Source organism: Mastigoproctus giganteus, chromosome 7, assembly GCF_048544385.1.
Source record: "Mastigoproctus giganteus isolate SK-2022 chromosome 7, ASM4854438v1, whole genome shotgun sequence".
NCBI lineage: Eukaryota > Metazoa > Arthropoda > Arachnida > Uropygi > Thelyphonidae > Mastigoproctus > Mastigoproctus giganteus.
In genome coordinates, this window is record NC_143581.1 from 216,946,126 (window position 1) to 216,969,253 (window position 23,128).

The 23,128-nt window shown below is 40.3% G+C and overlaps 1 protein-coding gene across 4 annotated transcripts in view; it reads left to right on the forward strand.

Annotated features, from left to right (window-relative positions):
• LOC150083681 (extracellular matrix organizing protein FRAS1-like) overlaps window positions 1–23,128 on the forward strand; it is an 866,422-nt gene that overhangs the window by 313,348 nt on the left and 529,946 nt on the right. For all 4 annotated transcript variants that reach the window (XR_016547213.1, XM_090378121.1, XM_090378123.1 and 1 more), the window contains one exon: window positions 9,546–9,752. Coding sequence is in view for 3 of the 4 variants with exons in the window: in XM_090378121.1 (XP_090234247.1) it covers window positions 9,546–9,752 (207 nt within the window). In the remaining variant the exon portion in view is untranslated. The remainder of the gene's footprint in view (window positions 1–9,545; window positions 9,753–23,128) is intronic.

Consider the following 23,128-nt stretch of genomic DNA (forward strand, 5'->3'; position numbering starts at 1 on the left):
TAGTGTGTGAGTGACCAACCCACAAATTCCAGTCAATATCTGGGAAATTAAAATCTGCCATTATAAGACTCTGATTTACTGGCCCACTCTATTTTCCTGTACAGATTCTTATTATGCTCATCAGAGTCATTAGGCCTATAGCACACTCCTACTCTCAATTTTGATTTCCCAATGCTTATGTCACATCAAACTGACTTGACACTGCACTGTACAGCGATGTCGACTGGCTGTACTTCCTTGGGTTTTGTGTTTCTTAACTAATAGCATAACACCTCCTCCCTTCCTATCCTGTCTATACTTCCTGTACACATTGTACTCACCAAATTCCAGTTCTTCATCCCTTATATCTGTGTAGCACCATGTCTCTGATACCCCAACAATATCTGGCTTTGATGTTTTGAGCAATACCTCAAATTCATCAAATTTATTTACCAAACTCCTAGCATAGGAACAGGTGCACATACATGCAAGTATACATGCACCTGTTCCTATTCTTAGCTACCCTAACACAACCCATGTGTGTGTAGCACATGCTTCTTGATTAGACCAGGGTTCGAGCCCGTGACCACCAAATATGGAGGATGCAGAAAGGTCAGGGAATGACCACCGCATATCACTGGAGCAATATGGTCCTAATGCTCCTAAAAAGCAAATAACAACAACCCATGTGTTTACTTGTACTGCAATGACTCCCAGCAGTCTCTGAAATATCCTGAATCTTGTTTTCCAGGCCACTCCTCATTCCAATAGAAGCAGTGCAAGAATCACTTTCACCTCTGAAAATGGCGACTGTTAATCTATTAGTCCTTGTGTCCCCCTCCCCAAGCTAGCAGTATTCCAATCCACTTACCACTGACTTAATAGCATCAGCAAATATTCTTGCAGTTGGTTGCCACTAGTAACCAGCATATTGGCAACTTGCCAATTTGTTTCATCTATAAAAAATGTATATTGGCAACTTGGCAGTATACATTTGTTATAGGTGAAACAAATCAAAGTCACTGTAAAGTGTATAGTGCAGATTTCATCGTTGACCATGATGGGTGTCAAATTGATCAGACAAGACTTCCCCTTAACAAACCCATACTGTGTTTGAACTATTACTGCAGTCTTGTCTGGGTGATCCTGCATAACTTCTTTAACCAGTGACTCCATTATTTTCCCCAGAACAGAAGTTAAACTAACAGATCTATAATTATTTGTGTCACCCATTGAACCCCCTTTGTGAATTTGGGATCCAGTCCATGGGATTTCTCCTGAATCTAGCGATTCTCTCATAATTATGGCTAAGGATTTGCTTACTTCCCTCGCTGCCTCCTTCAGTTTAACTGGATAGATTCCATCTGCCCCAGGTGCCTTTTTTATGTTTAACTTCAAAAATTTCTTCTCCACTTGCTCTCCATTATTACAAAATCATTTTGCTCCATGTTAGAGTTTAGTAAAGTTCTGTCCTCCCCTTCCTTACAGAATTCCTCATGTGTGAATGTAGATGGAAAATACTCATTCTGGCCTTGCTAATGCTTCTAGCTGTCAGTTATTTGAGCAGGATCATCAACAGTCGAACCACCAAAATCAAATGGACCAATCTGATTCATCCCCTTCCTTCTAGAGTTTACATAAGCAAAGAAGTCTTTGTTGTTTTTCTTTGCATCCTTTGCCAAGGATTTTTTATAATCAGCCTTCGCTTGCCTAACCTCATTTGTGACTTGATTACAGACTAGCTTATATCTGGCGTAGGCTTCTATGTCACCTGCTATTTTATATGCATCCCATGCATTTTTCTTCTCTGCCACAAGCCTCATTAGTTCATCTGACATCCATTTAGGCCTAAATCGTGAATAGTATTTCTTAGTTGGTTTGAAAAGTGTAGTAGTTTCCAAGATTAATTCCCTGAAAGTCTCTCATTTAGAATTCACTGTTTTTAACATGATCGGTTGATCCCACTGTATAAAATTCAAAAACTGCCTGAGACCACTGTAGTCACCTTTATGAAAACAAAAACCCTTCCCTTTACCTTGATGGTAGTTACATCTTTAAGTAAATCCCACATCAGTAGACTGTGATCACTGTCACCTAGTGGTTCCTTTATCAGCAAATTCCTAATGCATGCATCATCACTTCTGATAATCAGATCAAGCCTGTTACCCCCTCTGGTTTTCCCTCGAACATGCTGCTGTAGAAAATAACCGTCCAATAAATCCATGAAATCTTGGTAGCATGCGAGTGACCAACCCACAAGTTCTAGTCAATATCTGGAAAGTTAAAATCACCCATTACAAGACATTCTGATTTACTGGCCCACTCTATTTCTCTGAAAAATTTTTCATTATACTCATCAGAGTCATTAGGCCTATAACACACGCCTACTCTCAGGCCTGATGTAGCTGAGTGGTCAGGAGTGTGGGTGCAGTAGCACATGCTCTTTGAGTACACCGGGATTCAAGCCTGTCACTACTAATTACGATTAACATTTGTATTGATGATTTGTTGTGAACTCCACTGACCTGTTGGTCGTGCCGGAGTATAAACAAGAAAATTTTTCCCTGTACCAGTGTTTATGTCTCACCAATCTGACTCAACATTGCACTGTCCATCCATGTCAACTGGATGCACTTTGTTAGATTTTATGTTTCTTAACTAACAGCATAATCCCTCCTCCCTTCCTGCCCTGTTTGTCCTTTCTGTACACATTGTACTCCCCAAATTCCAATTCTTACTGCTTATATCTGTGTGACACCACGTCTCTGATATCCCAACAATATCTGCCTTTGATGACTTCAACATTGCACTGTCCACCCATGTCAACTGGATGCACTTCATTAGATTTTGTTTCTTAACTACCAGCGTAACTCCTCCTCCCTATCCTTTCTGTACACATTGTACTCCCCAAATTCCAATTCTGCACTGCTTATATCTGTGTGACACCACATCTCTGATATCCCAACAATATCTGCTTTTGATGCCTTGATCAGCACTGCAAATTCAACAAATTTATTTATTATACTTCTAGCTTTGGTGTACATGCAAGTAAACATGTATCTGTTCTTACTCTTAGTTACCCTAACATAGCTTATGTATTTATTTGTTCCATGATGACCCCTAGCAGCTCCTGAAATACCCAGCATCTTGCTCTCTGGGCTGCTACTGATTACAATAGAAGTGGTTCAAGAATCGCTTTAGCCTCTGCCTGTGGCTACTGTTAATCTTTTAGTCCATGTATCCTCCCAAGCTAGCAGTTTTCTGACTCACCTAACACTGCCTCGATAACATCAGCAAATATTCTTGCACCCTTTCTATTTAAGTGTATCCCATCCGCTAGCCGGGTGGGTAAAGTACCTGCCTAGCAACCCAAAGGTCGCAGGTTTGAATCCTGCCTTGGGCTTGGATCAAAGTACTGCAAAAGCCTTGGGAGGTGCATTATGGCCACAGAAGCCAATGCGCCAACAACTACCAAAAAAAAAAAAAAAGTATCCCATCTCTGTAGAAGCAGTCTAACCAGACGACGTTGGAAAAAATTTTGTCCCTTGAGCCTTGCACAATCTCTCCAGGGTTGAATTGGTAGACAAGGCTCTCATCATATACTCCCTTCTATCATGTGCAGGCATAATTGCAGACACTTTTTTTCAGCTTTGACCTGTACTTGTTAAATAAATCTGCAGATCTCTTATTCTTAAGGTCATTAGTGCCAACGTGTACAACAATATCACCTTTTGTGCCCTTAAAAGATGATATCTGCCCTACAGTATCATCAACTTTTTCCCTGTCAGGCATACTCTGGTCGTGTTCCACCTATTCCTTTTGCATAAAATATTCCCTGTCTCCATGACAATAGCATCATCAACAATAACTAGTTCCTGTGGGACCAGCACATTCTGCCTTGGAGATTGCTGCTGTGTTGTCTGATGCACAGGAGTGAGCTCTGGCATTGAGTTAGGCAGCTGAGAACTTGATGGGTCTCTCCTATTAATTTCCTCGAGAGCATTCACCCTTTACCTCAAACTCTCATAGACCCCCATCAGAACGCTGAGTTCGCGGCTAATTCCTCACAGTCTCTGCACCTAGCACACACACACAAAGATATCCTCCTTGGCTAGATCATGTCCTGCTCTAGACAGGTCAGCAAACATTTCACATTTCGCGCATTGTTTTAGACTGTGAGGTGTTGGAGAATTGCCCCCTTCATTTCTCCCGCGAGCCACAGTACTACTGCTACTTTGTGCTTGTTGCTTTGCTGCTCTAGTCTGGGTCATGATTTCGTTTAACTACAATTTAATTGGCAATGAAATTTAATAAGATTAATAAATTATACTGATTAATTGATAATACTATACTAAGCTAACAGATTTCTGCTACAGTGCTATGTGTTTTGCTATCTAGTTTTACGTTAAACATTACGCTATCTAGTTCAAGATATACGTTGTATCGTATAACAATGGCAGTAAGTTACAAATGGTAAATCTATGAACATTAAGTATTAACTTTCAAAATCACTATCTAAATTCAAAATAAACCAAGGAGCTTGACTAGGATGATAAGCTACTTATAGAAAATAATTTAATATAACAGTTAAGTCAATAAAATGGCTAAATATAATAAAAACTTAGCATTTGCCGGAGCTGCAAAATCTTGTCCAACACATGGATTGTGTGTGTACAACTATATCAAAAGGTGATATAGTTGTACACGTTGGCACTAACGATATTAAGAGTAGGAGACCGGCAGAATTACTTAACAAGTACAGGTCACTGTTGAACAAAAGCCGAGAATTAGGGTTGAATTTGAAAGTGTCTGCAATTCTGCCCAGACACGATAGGAGGGAGTATATGATGAGAGCCTTGTCGATCAATTTGGCCCTGGAAAGATTGTGCAAGGCTCAAGGGGTAGAATTTTTTTCAGCCTGGACTGTACTTGTTAACAGGAGAGATTGCTTCTACAGGGATGGGATACACTTAAATAGAAAGGGTGCAAGAATATTTGCTGATGCTATCGAGGCAGTTTTAGGTGGGTCGGAAAACTGCTAGCTTGGGGGGAGACAAAGACCAATAGATTGACAGTAGCCACTGGCAGAGGTGAAAGAGATTCTTGCACTGCTTCTATTAGAATGAGCAGAAGCCTGAAAAACAAGATGCATGGTATTTCAGAGACTGCTGGGAGCCATTGCGGTACAAGTAAACACATGGGTTGTGTTAGGGTAGCTAAGAATAGAAACAGGTGCAGGTATACTTGCGTGTACACCAATGCTAGGAGTTTAGTAAATAAATTTGATGAATTTGAGGTATTGCTCAAAACATCAAAGGCAGATATTGTTGGGATATCAGAGACGTGGTGTCACACAGATATAAGGGATGCAGAAATGTAATTTGGGGAGTACAACGTCTACAGAAAGGATAGACAGGATAGGAAGGGGGGAGGGGTTATGCTATTAGTTAAGAAACACATAAAAACCAAGGAAGTGAAGCCAGTCGACATCGCTGGACAGTGCAGTGTTGAGTCAGTTTGGTGTGACATAAGCATTGGGAGATCAAAATTGAGAGTAGGAGTGTGCTATAGGCCTAATGACTCTGATGAGTATAATAAGGAACTGTACAGGGAAATAGAGTGGGCCAGTAAATCAGAGAGTCTTATAATGGGAGATTTTAATTTCCCAGATATTGACTGGAATTTGGGGGCTGGTTACTCACACACTAGCAGGGCTTTTGTGGATTTATTGGATGATTGTTTTCTATATCAGCATGTTCGGGAGGCAACTAGAGGGAGTAATACTCTTGATTTGATTATCAGCAGTGATTCTTCATGCATTCAGAATCTGCAGATAAATGAACCACTAGGTGGCAGTGATCACAGTGTGCTGAAGTGGGATTTACTGAAAGAGGTAACTACCATTAGGGGTAAAGGGAAGGGTTATTGTTTCCGTAAAGGCGACTACGATGGACTGAGACAGTATTTAAATTCTATACAGTGGGACCAACTGATGATGTTACCAACAGCAAATTCAAAATGGGAAGCATTCAAAGAACTTATCTTGGAAGCTACTAGGCTTTACATACCAACTAAGAAATATTGTTCAAGGTTTAGGCCAAAATGGATGTCAGATGAACTAATGAGGCATATGGCAGAGAAGAAAAATGCATTGGATACTTACAAATTAACACATGACACAGAAGCCTATAATAGATACAAGTTGATATGCAACCAAGTTACAAAGGAGGTTAGGCAGGCGAAGGCAGATTACGAGAAATCCTTGGCAAGGGATGCAAAGAAAAACAGCAAAGAGTTCTTTACTTATGTAAACTCTAGAAGGAAGGGGCTGAATCAGATTGGTCCACTTGATATTGATGGGTCAACTGTTGATGATCCTGCTCAGGTAGCTAACAAACTAAATGAATATTTTGCATCGACATTCACACATGAGGAGTTATTCAGCAAGGGGAATGCCAGAGGTGTATTCAACTCTAGCAGTAAGCTACAGAATCTTGAAATAACTGGGAGTAAAGTGGAGGAGAAACTGTTGAAGATAAACACAAGAAAGGCACCTGGGGTGGATGGGATCTATCCAGTTATATTAAAGGAGGCAGCAAAGGAAGTAAGCAAACCCTTAGCCATAATTATGAGAGCTTCCTTGGACTCAGGGGAGGTACCCATAGACTGGAAATGTGCAAATGTGACCCCAATTCACAAAGGAGGATCAAAGGCTGACACAAGTAATTATAGACCTGTGAGCTTAACTTCTGTTCCAGGAAAATTAATGGAGGCACTGGTTAAAGAAGCACTTCAGGATCATTTAGACAAGACTTCAGTTATAGCTCAGACACAGCATGGTTTTGTTAAGGGGAAGTCTTGCCTGACCAACTTGATTGGATACTATGATGCAGTCACAAAAGAACTGGATGCAGGGAATAACTTTGATATTATATACTTGGACCTTAGAAAGGCTTTTGATACTGTTGCACATGGAAGACTGCTACACAAATTGGAGCAGTGTGACATTGGAGGCAAATTGCTGCTATGGATAAAGGGGTGGTTGAGGGGGAGAAGACAGAGAGTGGTAATCAATGGACACTGCTCATCGTGGACTAATGTTATTAGTGGAGTCCCTCAGGGCTCAGTGTTGGGTCCATTATTGTTTTCTGTATTTATAAATGATATTGATGATGGTATATCAAGCTTAATGTCCAAGTTTTCAGATGATACAAAGGTTGGCAGGGTTGTCAAGGACACTACTGACACTATGCTGCTGCAACAGGATCTGGAAAGGTTGAGCAGATGGGCTGAGAGGTGGCAAATGAAGTTTAACATTGACAAATGTAAAGTACTACACATGGGAAAAAGCAACCCCAGAGCAACGTATCAACTCTGTGGTACTACACTGACAGTGGTAGAGAATGAAAGGGACTTGGGGGTGATTGTGCAGGCAGATATGAAGTTCTCTGAGCAGTGCAGACGGGCTGCAAGAGTAGCTCATGGAGTATTGTCAATGATATACAGGAATTTTTCCAGCAGGGATAAGGAGGTGATTATTCCATTGTATAAGGCAATGGTCAGGCCACACCTAGAGTACTGTATACAGGTCTGGAGGCCTCATTTCAAGAAGGATGTAGAGCTGCTGGAACGTGTACAGAGAAGGGCAACAAGATTAGTGAATGGAACAAAGGGGTGCTCTTACGAAGAAAGGCTTAAGTTTTGCAAATTACAGTGTCTGGAGACTAGGCACCAGCGAGGTGATCTAATAGAGGTGTATAAAGCCTTGAATGGTTTAAGCATGCTCAATGCTGATGGGATTCTTCCTCTAGCTCAGAAAAATCACCTGAGAGGGCATAAATTCAAATTGAGGAAAGACAGATGTAGGATAGACGTGCGGAAATTTGCCTTTAGCCAGCGGGTGGTTGGTTGGTGGAACAGACTGCCATCCCTTGTGGTGGAGGTTGATAGCCTAAATAAGTTTAAGGCTCAGCTGGACAGGTATTTTGAACGGACAGAGGGGTGAAGGGGAAGTGGGGGTTTTTTTTTTTTTTTTTTTTTGGCTGATGCTGCATAAGCTTGCTTTCTTGCATCAAATGCCTCTACTAATGCTAATGCTAATGCTAATACCCTTACCTATACAACAGTATCACCTTTCATGGCTTTAAAAAAAGATTGTTATTTGGTTATTTTTATTTTTATTTTTATTTTTTAGGAGCATTAGCAACTAAGGCCATATTGCTCCGAGAATATGTCGTGGTTGTTCCGACCTTTCTGTATCCTCCGTATTTGGAGGTCACGGGCTTGAACCCCAATCTAATCAAGAAGCGTGTGCAACGCACTGCTGCTCCTGCCCACCTGACTACGGATGCTTAAAAAAAAAGATATCTGCTCTACAACATCATGTACTTTTGTCTTTGGCAGAGATACTCTGGTATTTTTCACCTGTCCTTGCACAATATATTTCCCATTTCTATGAAAATAAAGTCACTATTTATATAAGTAGTTTACCTCTTAAGTTTGATTTAAGCATTTATTTTCAATGCATGGCAAGTGTGAATTGTTGATAAATAACCCAATTTTTCAATTATATATCTAATGTTCTTTTATGTATCAGACAATACTCAGTTATAAAATTATTCAAATACAGTAATTAATGTAATTCATAACACAGGAAGAAATGATTCAGATCAATCTTATTAGACTATTTTGAATTTTTCTTGTAACTGAATATGATTCTATAAAGTTGCTATACTTTATTTTGATAGGGATTGCTCTTATCATAAAATATCTTTTTTTTATCATAAAATATTATACCTGCTAAAGCTCAACATGTGTTTGAAACATCTATTATTGTCTAACACTTAATGTGATTACATTTTATAAATTATTTATTTATTTATTTCTGTTAGCATTTCCAGAATAAATAAATCTTTATTGAATGTATCATAGCCCATTAGTAACAAAGGAAAAGTCATTATGTTTGTCATTGCAGGAAGCTGGGGACTAACAGGAAACAAGAATATTGAGTATTAGTATTAATCAGGGAGAATTATTCTTAAATCTTTTCTAATTAACATCAGCTAATAATCAATATGATGCATACCTATGTTGGATACACATAAAATGTAATGCATTGAATTTGAAGAATTATAATACAAATTTTATGCGATAAATATAATGAAAAATATGTTTTACCCATATCAAACTCATTCTATAATGGGAATTTGTATTATAATTCTTGAAATGCCAGTGCATTAAATTTTATGCATAGACAATGAAATTTATTGCACTGGCCATTAACTTATAATTTTAATTGTTGTAATTTAACAGCCAGTACATTATAAGTTAGTTATACTATTATTATTTTAGTAACTGTTTGGTAGTTTGTTCATTTATTGCCTTTTCTTAATTTGAGGATACATTTCCCTTTATTATGTATATTTCTGAAAAAAAAGTTTATTTATGCATTAATTTCAGTTAAAGCTTTTCATCAAGTTTTATAACCTAGTGATTCTGATTTGTTTTTACTTTAGTTCTGTATTAACTCATAATTTTCATACAAGTGCCTGTACTTATTTTTATAGGTAACTTTACTATAAAGGTGAACAATGGATATTTAGAGAGTGCAATTCAGACTGTAGTCATCTTGGTTAGATCTTTGTATCCACCCATTATTTCTCAAGAAAGTGGCCTTCTTGTCAAGAGAGGATCCAAAGAAATTTTGTCTGCTAATGTTATATCAGTTGAAGATGAAGATAATATTCAAAATGTTGTGATACATGTACTTGAAGGTATTGCATTGCCGTTTGCTTAATATTTCTGATTTTAATATTTGTATTAATTATTAATTAGTATAAAACAGAGGTACAATGCTCAATACGTTCTACATTGTATTTCAATATTTGTAGAAGAATAAGAGATGTTTACCTCAGTATGATAGGTAGAACACTTCCACACGACACTCTCCAGAAATTAAAATGAATATAAAATTAACGCAAAATGATTACATTAATACAATTAAAAACAATTTAAAAATTTTTAAAGTAAATTTTAAAAATGACTTTCCTTCCTTATAAGGAAGGAAATTATCTACCTGGAAATTTGTGATGACGATGAGGTCCACTATAGTATGTATAATTTATTTAGGAAAGATAATGAAGATAGAAAGGGTAGAGTGGTCATGCTTCTTATCAAAAGTAGCCTGAGCACGAAAAGAGCTTTTGCCGAGTCTGAAATTACATCTGCCAGCATAGAATCTGTGTAGTGTGAGTTACTTGGAAGCAAAGGAACAATGAGAGTGGGAGTAATCTATAGACCAGGAGATTGTGAAGAATGTTATGAGAGTCTTTACATGCAGATAGATTGGGTAGGCAATCGTGAATGTTTTATTATGGGTGACTCAAATCCCCCCCCCCAGATTGATTGTAATAAGTGGGAGGGGAACTCACAATGGGAAAAACTTTTTTTTAAATAAACTGGATGATTATTATTTGTATCAGCATGTTAGAAAAAGTGCTAGGGGTGAGAATATTCTTGACCTCATCATTACTAACGAATCAGTGACATCACAAAGCTTAAAGTACAAGAACCATTGTTGGGAAGTGATTATGCAATCGTCAGTTGGAAGATGAAGAAAGATATTGTAGTAGTTAAAGGTAAAGGCACTGGTTTTATCTTCAGAGGAGAGAACTTTGACAGTTTAAGGTGCTATGGCATCTGTGAACTGGGTGGATTGTCTACGGATGGCAATTACATTTGAATTATGGTATACTTTTAAAGCAAAAATCACAGAAGACATGAATGCATACATACCTTTAAAAAATATTGCAGGAGAAGGATGCTGAAGTGGATGACTGAGGAGCTGGCTGATCAAATGGAGTAGTAAAAGATAGCATAGTTTATTCGGATTTTAGAAAAGCATTTGACTCTTTCCCTCATGAGAGGTTTTTTTTTTTTTTTTTTTTTATGTGAACGCGAAACACGAGAGGTATTAGAACCTATAGTGCTTAGTACCGTGCTTGGGTTGGAGGTTGAGAAGACGAAAGAAGATATTTGTTGACATTGGACTTGAACTTCTGTAGATTTTAATTTTCAGGAAATACGTATGAAAGAAGGTTGTTCCAGAAAACGGCAGTTGAATGAACAAATGAGGAAGATGAAAAGTTGGTTCTGTGGGTTTGAAGTTGGACAGTAAATGGATGTTGGCTGGTGGCGGCACATGTTCGGACTGTTTAGAAAGAGACAGCGGGAATTATAGAAGCCAATTCAGAAGAACAGTGCCCATGGAAGTATCTGTAGAAGAGGCATGCAGCAGAAACAGTGCGTCTATGAGAAAGCGAGTGGAGAGACTCTGTTAGAGATGAATCATTAATTAACCTAACTGCCCTCTTCTGAATGGAATCAAGAAGCCTGAGAGAGGTTCTGGGGGCACCACCCCAGATGTGGGAACAATACTCCATGGCAGGGCGGATTTGCGATTTATACAGAGTGAGCAGCTGTTTGGAAGAAAAGTAATGCCGAGAGCGAAAGAGAAAACCAAGTTTTTTAGATGCAGAGGAAGCAATATTTGTAATGTGCTTGTGCCAAGAGAGATTAGAAGTCAGGGTAATCCCCAAAAAGAGATATATCCTTTTGCCTAGAAATTGGAGTGTCACTAAAGATAAGCATAGGAGCAGAAGAATCCTTTTTGCGAGATATAAGACAAGACTGAGTTTTAGAAGGGTTGAAATCAACTAAGTTGTCTTTGCCCCACTGGCGAATTACCTGAAGATCGGCATTTAAGGAATTGGTAGCAGATTTTCGAGAAGTTGAAGCTGATTGAGCTGGACAAGGTTTCTCAAAATGGAAAGTTGAATGCAATGTGCTATCATCAGCAAAACTATGGATAGGATTTCCAGTAAATGGAAGAAGGTCATTAATATACAAGAGGAAAAGAGTGGGGGAAAGAACTGAACCTTGGGGGACACCGGCATTAGTGGAGAAGTTAGAAGACAGAGAGCCATCTACCTTCACCCTCAGTGAGCGATCAGAGAGAAAACTGGATAACCAACTACAAAAAACAGTTGGCAAACCATAAGATGGAAGCTTGTTTAGAAGACCTTTATGCCAAACACAATCAAAAGCCTTTGAGATGTCAAGAGCAACTTGGTCCTTGAGGTTGTCACAGACATTCTCTCAGATATGCCAGACAAGCTGTTCTTGCTACCTGTGAGTCTAAAACGCTGATGGAACTGATGTTCGGGTGACACTCAAGTCAAAGTGGACCCAATTTCGGCGAAGTCCGGACGGTCTATGACAGCCAAATCCTCTGCTTGCACCTTCACGATGGTGGGACTGTTAGTAATCCTGGGTATAACCTTCATGCACAAGTACATGGTGGGTGACCACCCAGGTGTGAACCAACGTAAGCAGGGGTCGAGGTGTGGCGCCCACACCACATGGAGGAACGCCGCCCTTCTATGTTACCAGGCAGTACTAGGTGGTAGATGACTCTCATCAACCGGTGAAATACCACCACTTTGCTTATTGGAGGCTTGAAGTGGTGGAACCCATGTTTAGTCTCTAGAACTAAGTTCCGGCCAACCCTTCCCTATCTCTTCCATCATGCAGTATGATTGATGATTTTTGAGGTTATGATGAATGTCGTGGCGAGATCCAATATTCCTTACATTTCGAGGGTACAGCTCTAAAACGGTGTTCGCAGGCTGGCCGCTAGTTAGTACACCGGACTGAACCTATTGGTAACTCTCTAGGAAGCTTCCGGATCAGCTAGTGTATAATCTTGCTACCTCTACTCTGCCAGATAGTGATCGGAGGGAGTCCGAGTAGTGTGTATGCGGGGAGCATTGTCGAGGCCACGTTATGTCAAGGATCTGGGTATATTCTTACCACATGTACGCCATATCCAAAAATTTCATTACTTCATACAGCATGTCCCACCCACTTTTTCTTACTATTGAATACACCATGAATTGTCAAAATAATAGAGCAAGCTTATCTGCAAAAAGATCTAAACCTCCCAAGGACTTCCTAATTCATTTCACAAATATACGTGGTCTCAATTCTAATCTCAATGATGTCGATTTCCACTTGCAGTCTTCCAAACCCCATGTACTTTTTCTGACTGAATCTCAGTTATCAGTTGATTCAACTACTGCTCATCTTAGATGTCCAAATTATTTGCTGTATGATTCCTTTCGCCTCAAAGGTGGTACTTGTGCATATGTCCGTTCTGATATTTCCTGTCAGAGACTTGGCAATTTGGAATCTCCTCTCTTTCATCTTCTCTGGCTTAAAATCTCTCTACCTCATTGTGTAAAATTCATCTGTTGTCTCTACCGTTCTCCCAACTCCACTAATCACTTGGAGCTCTTTGACATCCTCTCTTTGCAACTTGACTTTCTCCAGTCCAATTTTCCTAACAGTGAGGTAATTTTCCTTGGTGATTTTAACGTTCACAACTCCAGCTGGCTTCCGTTTTCTAGTCACACCGAGCCAGCAGGTCGAGATGCTGAGGCTTTTGCAATTACTAATGACCTAGCACAGATTGTTCATTTACCTACAAGAATACCGGACAATCCTAATCATACAGCCAATACGCTTGATCTTTTTCTCACAAACAACCCTTCTAAGTACAAGGTTGAAGTGAGAGGTCCTTTAGGAACTTCAGATCACAACTTGGTGATTGTCTCTTCTCCAATGGAACCTTTATCTCATGGCTATTCCCAACCTCGTATTGTTTGGCATTACAAGAATGCAAAATGGGATGACCTGCGAGACTTCTTTTCTTCTTTTCCTTGGTCTGATTACTGTTTCAAAACTTCTGATGTCAACGTTTGCTCAGATCGTGTCAGTGAAATTATTCTTGCAGGAATGGAATCCTTTATACCACACTCCACTTTAAAATCTCGTCCTTTATCTAAACCTTGGTTTTCCAATAAATGTGCTAAGGCTGTCCAAGAGAAGAACGTTGCATATCGTAATTGGCTTGTTTCTAATTCTTCAGTTTCATTTTCTGCCTACACCAAAGCTCGCAACAATTGTAAAGCAGTTATTAATCAGTCCAAACTAGAGTTTGAACAGGCTAAGAGTAGAAAACTTGCTTCTTGCCCTAATGGTAGCCGAGCATTCTGGTCTCTTGCCAAAGCTATTGGCCGCAACTTTTGCCCATCTCTGCTCCCACCTCTGTCCAAAGCAGATGGTTCTGTTGTCACTTCAGCCAAGGATAAAGCTGACCTGCTAGCATCCCATTTTTCTTTGAGCTCATGTATTAATGATCTTGGTAAAACACCTCCCACCATTCCTAACACGCTCCATTCAATGCCTCCTGTGGTCTTCCGTCAAAAGGATATCAGAAGGATTTTGATGAATCTTGATGCTAAGAAAGCTCCAGGTCCTGATGGTATTTCTCCTCTTGTTCTCAAAACCTGTGCTCCTGAACTTACTCCTATTCTTTGCCGCCTTTTTTCACTTTCTTATTCCAAAGGTGTTTTTCCTTCTGCTTGGAAATTTGCTCATATCCAGCCAGTTCCTAAAAAGGGTGACAAATCCCTCCCATCCAATTATCGTCCCATTGCAATTACTTCTACTCTTTCTAAAGTAATGGAGAAATCAATTAACTGCCAACTCTTAAACTACCTAGAAACCTTCCATCTGATCACCGATCGCCAGTATGGATTCCGTCAATGTCGATCCACTGGTGATATTCTGGCTTATGTTACCCATTTATGGACTAATTCAATGGAAAGGTTCGGTGAAACACAAGTAGTTGCTCTTGACATCTCAAAGGCTTTTGATCGTGTTTGGCATAAAGGTCTTCTAAACAAACTTCCATCTTATGGCTTGCCAACTGTTTTTAGTAATTGGTTATCCAGTTTTCTCTCTGATCGCTCACTGAGGGTGATGGTAGATGGCTCTCTGTCTTCTAACTTCTCCACTAATGCCGGTGTCCCTCAAGGTTCAGTTCTTTCCCCCACTCTTTTCCTCTTGTATATCAATGACCTTCTTCCATTGACTGGAAATCCTATCCATAGTTTTGCCGATGATAGCACATTGCATTCCACTTTCCATTTTGAGAAACCTTGTCCAGCTCAATCAGCTTCAAGTTCTCGAAAATCTGCTGCCAATTCCTTAAATGCCGATCTTCAGGTAATTCTCCAGTGGGGCAAAGACAACTTAGTTGATTTCAACCCTTCTAAAACTCAATCTTGTCTTATATCTCGCAAAAAGGATTCTTCTGCTCCTATGCTTATCTTTAGTGACACTCCGATTTCTAGGCAAAATGATATATCTCTTTTAGGGATTACCCTGACTTCTAATCTCTCTTGGCACAAGCACATTACAAATATTGCTTCCTCTGCATCTAAAAAACTTGGTTTTCTCTTTCGCTCTCGGCGTTACTTTTCTCCCAAACAGCTGCTCACTCTGTATAAATCGCAAATCCGCCCTGCCATGGAATATTGTTCCCACATCTGGGGTGGTGCCCCCAAAACCTCTCTCAGGCTTCTTGATTCCATTCAGAAGAGGGCAGTTAGGTTAATTAACGATTCATCTCTAACAGAGTCTCTCCACTCGCTTTCTCATAGACGCACTGTTTCTGCTGCATGCCTCTTCTACAGATACTTCCATGGGCACTGTTCTTCTGAATTGGCTTCCACGTGCCCCCACCAGCCAACATCCATTTATTGTCCAACTTCAAACCCACAGAACCAACTTTTCATCTTCCTCATTTATTCATTCAACTGCCGTTTTCTGGAACAACCTTCTTTCATACGTATTTCCTGAAAATTACAATCTATAGAAGTTCAAGTCCAATATCAACAAATATATTCTTTCGTCTTCTCAACCTCCAACCCAAGCACGGTACTAAGTGCTATAGGTTATAATACCTCTCGTGTTTGGGGTTCTCATAAAAAAAAAAAAAAAACTACTTGTGTTTCACCGAACCTTTCCATCGAATTAATCCATAAATGGGTAACATAAGTCAGAATATCACCAGTGGATCGACACTGATGGAATCCATAGTGGCGATCGTTGATCATACGGAAGGTTTCTAGGTAGTATAAGAGTTGGCGGTTAATTGATTTCTCCATTACTTTAGAAAGAGTAGAAGTAATTGTAATGGGTCGATAATTGGATGGGAGGGATTTGTCACCCTTTTCAGGAACTGGCTGGATATGAGCAAATTTCCAAGCAGAAGGAAAAACACCTTTGGAATAAGAAAGTGAAAAAAGGCGGCAAAGAATAGGAGTAAGTTCAGGAGCACAGGTTTTGAGAACAAGTGGAGAAATACCAACAGGACCTGGAGCTTCCTTAGCATCAAGATTCATCAAACTCCTTCTGATATCCTTTTGACGGAAGACCACAGGAAGCATTGAATGGAGCGTGTTGGGAATGGTGAGAGGTGTTTTACCAAGATCATTAATACATGAGCTGGAAGAAAAATGGGATGCTAGCAGGTCAGCTTTATCCTTGGCTGAAGTGACAACAGAACCATCTGCTTTGGACAGAGGTGGGAGCAGAGATGGGCAAAAGTTGCGGCCAATAGCTTTGGCAAGAGACCAGAATGCTCGGCTACCATTAGGGCAAGAAGCAAGTTTCCGACTCTTAGCCTGTTCAAACTCTAGTATGGACTGATTAATAACTGCTTTACAATTGTTGCGAGCTTTGGTGTAGGCAGAAAATGAAACTGAAGAATTAGAAACAAGCCAATTACGATATGCAACATTCTTCTCTTGAACAGCCTTAGCACATTTATTGGAAAACCAAAGTTTAGATAAAGGACGAGATTTTAAAGTGGTGTGTGGGAAAAAGGATTCCATTCCTGCAAGAATAATTTCACTGACACGAGCTGATCAAACGTTGACATCAGAAGTTTTGAAACAGTAATCCGACCAAGGAAAAGAAGAAAAGAAATCTCGCAGGTCATCCCATTTTGCATTCTTGTAATGCCAATCAACACGAGGTTGGGAATAGCCATGAGATAAAGATTCCATTGGAGAAGAGACAATCACCAAGTTGTGATCTGAGGTGCCTAAAGGACCTCTCACTTCGACCGTGTACTTAGAAGGGTTGTTTGTGAGAAAAAGATCAAGTGTATTGGCTGTATGATTAGGATTCATTGGTATTCTTGTAGGTAAATGAACAATCTGCGTTAAGTCATTAGTAATTGCAAAAGCCTCAGCATCTCAACCTGCTGGGTCGGTGTGACTAGAAAACGGAAGCCAGCTGGAGTTGTGAACGTTAAAATCACCAAGGAAAATTACCTCACTGTTAGGAAAGTTGGACAGGAGAAAGTCAAGTTGCAAAGAGAGGATGTCAAAGAGCTCCAAGTGATTAGTGGAGTTGGGAGAACGGTAGAGACAACAGATGAATTTTACACAATGAGGTAGAGCGATTTTAAGCCAGAGAAGATCAAAGAGAGGAGATTCTGAATTGCAAAGTCTCTCACAGGGAATATCAGAACGGACATATGCACAAGTACCACCTTTGAGGCAAAAGGAATCATACAGCAAATAATTTGGGCATCTGAGATGAGCAGTAGTTGAATCAACCGAGAACTGAGATTCTGTCAGAAAAAGTACATGGGGTTTGGCTGACTGCAAGTGGAAATGGACATCGTTGAGATTAGAATTGAGACCATGTATATTTGTGAAATGAATTAGGAAGTGCTTGGGAGGTTTAGATCTTTTCGCAGATAAGCTTGCTCTATTAGTTTGACAATTCATGGTGTATTCAATAGTAAGAAAGAGTGGGTGGGACATGCTGTATGAAGTAATGAAATTTTTGGATATGGCGTACACATGGTAAGAATATACCCAGATCCTTGACATAACGTGGCCTCGGCAATGCTCCCCGCATACACACTACTCGGCTCCCTCCAGTCATTATCTGGCAGAGTAGAGGTAGCAAGATTATACACTAGCTGATCCGGAAGCCTCCTAGAGAGTTACCAATAGGTTCGGTCCGGTGTACTAACTAGTGTCCGGCCTGCGAACACCGTTTTAGAGCTGTACCCTCGAAATGTAAGGAATATTGGATCTCGCCACGACGTTAATCATAACCTCAAAAGTCATCAATCATACTGCATGATGGAAGAGATAGGGACGGGTTGACCAGAACTTATCTCTAGAGACTAAACATGGGTTCCACCACTTCAGGCGACTCCGTAGCCAGGTGGGAAGGAGCAGCAGTGCATAGCACACGCTTCTTGATTAGACCGGGGTTCGAGCCCGTCACCACCAAATATGGACGATGCGGAAAGGTCAGGGAATGACCACCGCATATCCCGGAGCAATATGGCCTTAGTTGCTAATGCTCCTAAAAATCCAAACAACACAACAACCACCACTTCAAGCCTCCAATAAGCAAAGTGTTGGTATTGCACCGGTTGATGAGAGTCATCTATCACCTAGTACTGCCTGGTAACATAGAGGGGCGGCATTCCTCCATGTGGTGTGGGCGCCACACCTCGACCCCTGCTTACGTTGGTTCACACCTGGGTGGTCACCCACCATGTACTTGTGCATGGAGGTTATACCCAGGATTACTAACAGTCCCACCATCGTGAACGTGCAAGCAGAGGATTTGGCTGTCACAGACCGTCCGGACTTCGCCGAAATTGGGTCCACTTGACTTGGGTGTCACCCGAATATCAGTTCCATCAGCGTTTTAGACTCCCAGGTAGCAAGTACAGATTGTCTGGCATATCTGAGAGAATGTCTGTATAAGCATGAAGAGGTTGGGATTACTGTAAGATTCTAAGATGAATTGCTGGGTGGCTGCAGAGCAGAAGACAGAGGGTTGTAATTAATGGATATTATTCAGATTGGTGTAACATCAGGATTGGGGTCCCTCAAGGATCGGTTCTTTTTTACTTTTTTTTTTTCCCATTTTCGTAAATGACACCAACGAAGGGATAGAAGGCGTAATGTCAAAATTTGCAGAAGATGTAAAAATTGGCAGAGTCATTAATGATCAGTGCCAAGCGGCACTCCTTCAGGATTACTTGAACAGACTTGAAAAGCTGACCGGGCTAGCTGGGTGGATAAAGTGCCTGCCTGGCAACCCAAAGTAATAGGTTTGAATCCCGCCTCGGGCTTGGATCATAGTAGAAAATGCAAAAACCTTGGGAGGTGCAATATGGCCACAGAAGCTGATGCACCAACAACTAACAAAAAAAAAAAAAAAAAAAAAAAAAGAGAGACTTGAAAAGATGGCCCAGAGAAATGGAAGCTGCATTTTAATGCTGCTAAATGCAAAGTCTAACACTTGGGGAATAGCAACCACCAAATAAATTATACACTTGGTGGGGATGAATTAAAAACAGTGGAGGAGAAAAGGGATCTGGGAATTACAATACGGGCAGATATGAAGTTTTCTGAATGGTGTAAAGGCAGCCAGGATCCCACTGTATAAGGCAATTGTAAGACCACATTTGGAATACCATCTTCACATATGGAGACCCCATCTGAAAAAAAGACATTGGGCTTCTTGAAAGGGTCCGAAGAATGGCTACTCAAATATTGAGATCAGCAAAAAAGCATGACCATATTGGGAAAAAATCCGATTATGTGGCCTACGGAGCTTAGCAACCAGGCACCTCAGAAGTGACCTGATTAAGTTTTATAAGGCTTTGAGAGGGATTAGTAAAATGAATGAAGGTGGAGTTCTCACTGTTATAAGGAATTCTAGAACTAGGGGCCATAAATTCATACTCTCTGTGTTTGCCACAGAGAGTGTGAAGAAATTAGGCACCAGCTCAGTGTTCTGATTGGCATTTAAGAGTAGGGTAGATGCCTTCAAAGGAATTAAAATGGGAGAACCCATCAAGCTCTCAGCTGCACACAGCTGAGGGCTTGATCGAGATTGCCAGTGACACAGCGGCAATCTCCAAGGCAGAATGCACTGGTCCCAAAGGAGGTGATTATTGTTAGTGACTCTACTGTCAGGGGAAAAGGGAATGTTGTGCAAGAAGGATAGAGGAATAGGACCAGTGTATGTCTGCCAAGAGCAAAAGTAGATGATGTCGGACAGGTATTATCTTTTAAGGGCACAAAAAGTGATATTGTTGTTGGCACTAATGATATTAAGAGTAGGAGATCTGAGGACTTACTTAAAAAGTACAGGGCAATGTTGGAAAAAAGTCCTCAGGAGTTAGCGGTTGAATTTGAAAGTTTCTGCAATTCTGCCCAGACACAATAGGAGGGAGTACATGTTGATAGACTTTCAATCACTTCAGCCCTGGGCAGAATTTTTCTCAGTGTGGTCTGTGCTTGTTAACAGGCGAGACTGTTTTTACAGGGATGGATACACTTAAAAAGAAAGGGGTGGTAGAATATTTGCTGATGCTATCAAGGCAGTGATTGGTGGGTTGGAAAACTGCTAGCTTAGAGGGGTACACAGACTGCTGGATTAACTAGAGCCACAATCAGAAGTGAAAGTAATTCTTGCACTGCTTCTATTGGAAGCACAGCAGCCTGGAAAGGTGTCAGGGATTTAGGGTCTTGCTGCTGGTCATCATGGAACCAGTGAATACATGGGCTGTGTGTGTGTGAGGGTAACTGAGAGTAAGAACATGGGCATGTACACTTCACTGTACACTAATGCTAGGAGCATTGTAAATAAATTTGATGTATTTGAAGTATTGATTAAGTCATCAAATGCAGATATTATAGGGATAGCAGAGACATGGTGTCACTCAGACATAAGTGATGCTGAATTTGAATATCGGGAGTACATGTATACAGGAAGGAGACAGACAGGACTGGAGGGTGGGGGATATGTCCTTATTTAAGAAGCATATTAAATCTAAGGGAGTGCATGCAATCAATATGGGTGACCAGAGCAATGTTGAGTCAGTCTGATGTGATACTGGGAAAACAAAATTGAAAATAGGAGTATGTTGTAGGCCTCATGAATGTGAAGAATATACCAAACAGCTGTATGGAAAAATAGAGTTGGCTAGTAAATCAAAATGCCTTATAATGGGGGATTTTAACTTTCCAGTTGTTGACTGGAATGTGTGGGCTGGTCACTCACACACTATCATGGAAAATTTTTGTACATTTCTTGGATGACTATTTTCTACAGCAGCATGTTAGAGAGGCAACAAGAGGAACTTGATTTGGTTATCAGCAGTGATTCTACACATATTAAGAATCTGCAGGTAAACGACCCACCGGGTTCCACGATCACAGTGCACTGATGTGGAATTCTATTAAAGACATAACTACTGTCAAGGGTAAAGAGAAAGGCTTTTGCTTTTGTAAGGGTGACTGCAGTAGTCTCAAGTAGTTTTTAAATCGTGTGCAGTGGGACCTACTGATGATGTTACCAACTGCAAATTCTAAATGGGGAGCATCCAGTGAAGTGATCAAAGCTACTAGGCTTTTCATACCAATGAAGAAATACTGTTCAAGGCTTAAACCTAAATGAATGTCAGATGAACTATTGAGACATGTGGCAGAGAAGAAAAGTGCATAGGATGCATACAAATTACCAGATGATACAGAAGCCTATGGTATATATAAATTAGTCTGTAATCAAGTCACCAAGGAAGTTAGGTAAGCTAAGGCAGATTATGAGACGTCTCTAGCAAAGAATGCAAAGAAAAGCAGCAAGGACTTCTATGGCTTATATTTAAAGTGAAGGAAATGGTTGATTCACATTGGGCCACTTGATGTCAGTGGATTAACTGTTGATGATCTTCCACAGGTTGCTGAAAAATTGATTAGATATTTTGCACCTACATTCACACACAAGGAATTCTTTACTGGAGGGGCTGTCAGAAGTTTATCAAACTCCATTGGGGATCTAAATGACTGTGAAAGCTGAAAGGAAAGTGGAAGAGAAATGGTTGAAGTTGAACATAAAAAAGGCATCTGGTGTGGATGGGATATATCCAATCATATTAAGGGAGGCAGCAAAGGAGGAGAAGAAACCCTTAGCCATAATTATGAGAGAATCCATGGATTCAGAGATGGTCCCTATGGATTGGAGATATGCGAATGTATCCCCATTTCATAAAGGGGGATCAAAAGGTGACATGAGTAATTATAGACCCATCAGCTTAACATCTGTTCCAGGAAAAAATAATGGAGTCATTGGTTAAAGAAGTAATACTGGACCATCTGGACAGGAATGCAGTTATACTTCAGTCACAGCATGGATTTGTTAAGGGATGGTTTTGTCTAACCAATCTGATAGGTTACTATGATGCAGTGATCAGGGAACTGGATGAAAAAAATAATTTTGCTATCATATATTTGGATTTCTGGCAGGCTTTTTATACTGTGGCACATAGAATGCCAGGGGCTCACATCTGGTGAGTTATGGGCTTGGCACACCCATGACCCTGATCTGGATATCATTCTTCTCTTTCTTGGTAATTCCCTTCTACTTCTCTCTGTCTCTCAGGGTGACTCAGAAATTTTTTTTTTTGGCTGGTGCAGCATAAGCCTCAGGCTTCCTTGCACCATATGGCTCATAATAAAAAGTAATTAATAATAATAAATAAAAGACTGCTGTATAAACTAGAGCAGTATGGTGAAGTTACTGCTATGGATAAAGAGAGGATTAAATGAAAGAAGACAGAGAATGTTTATCTATGGATACTGCTCTTCGTGAACTAATGTTATTAGTGGAGTTCCCTAGGGTTTGGTGTTGGGTGCATTGTTGTTTTGTATATTTATCAATGATATTGATGAAGGTATATCAGGCTTAATGTCGAAGATTGCAGATGTCGAAGATTGCAAAGGTTGGCAGGGTTGTTAATGACAGTAATGGCAGTGTGCTACTGCAACAGGATCCAGAAATGGGCAGATGGGCTGAGAAGTGGCAACTGAAGTTTAACATTGACAAATGCAAAGTACTGCATATGGGTAGAAGTAACCCAGAGGAATGTACCAACTGGGTGGTACTACACTTGGGGTGATAGAAAATGAAAAAGATCTGGGAGTAATTGTGCAGTCAGATACAAAGTTTTCTGAGCAGTGCAGATAGGCTGCCAGAACAGGTCATGGGATATTGTCAATGATATACAGAAATTTTGCTAGTAGGGAAAAGGAGGTGATTATCCCTTTGTACAAGGCCATGGTTAGGCAGCATCTAAAGTATTGTATACACATCTGGAGGCCTCACTTTAGAAAGGATGTAGAACTGTTGGAAT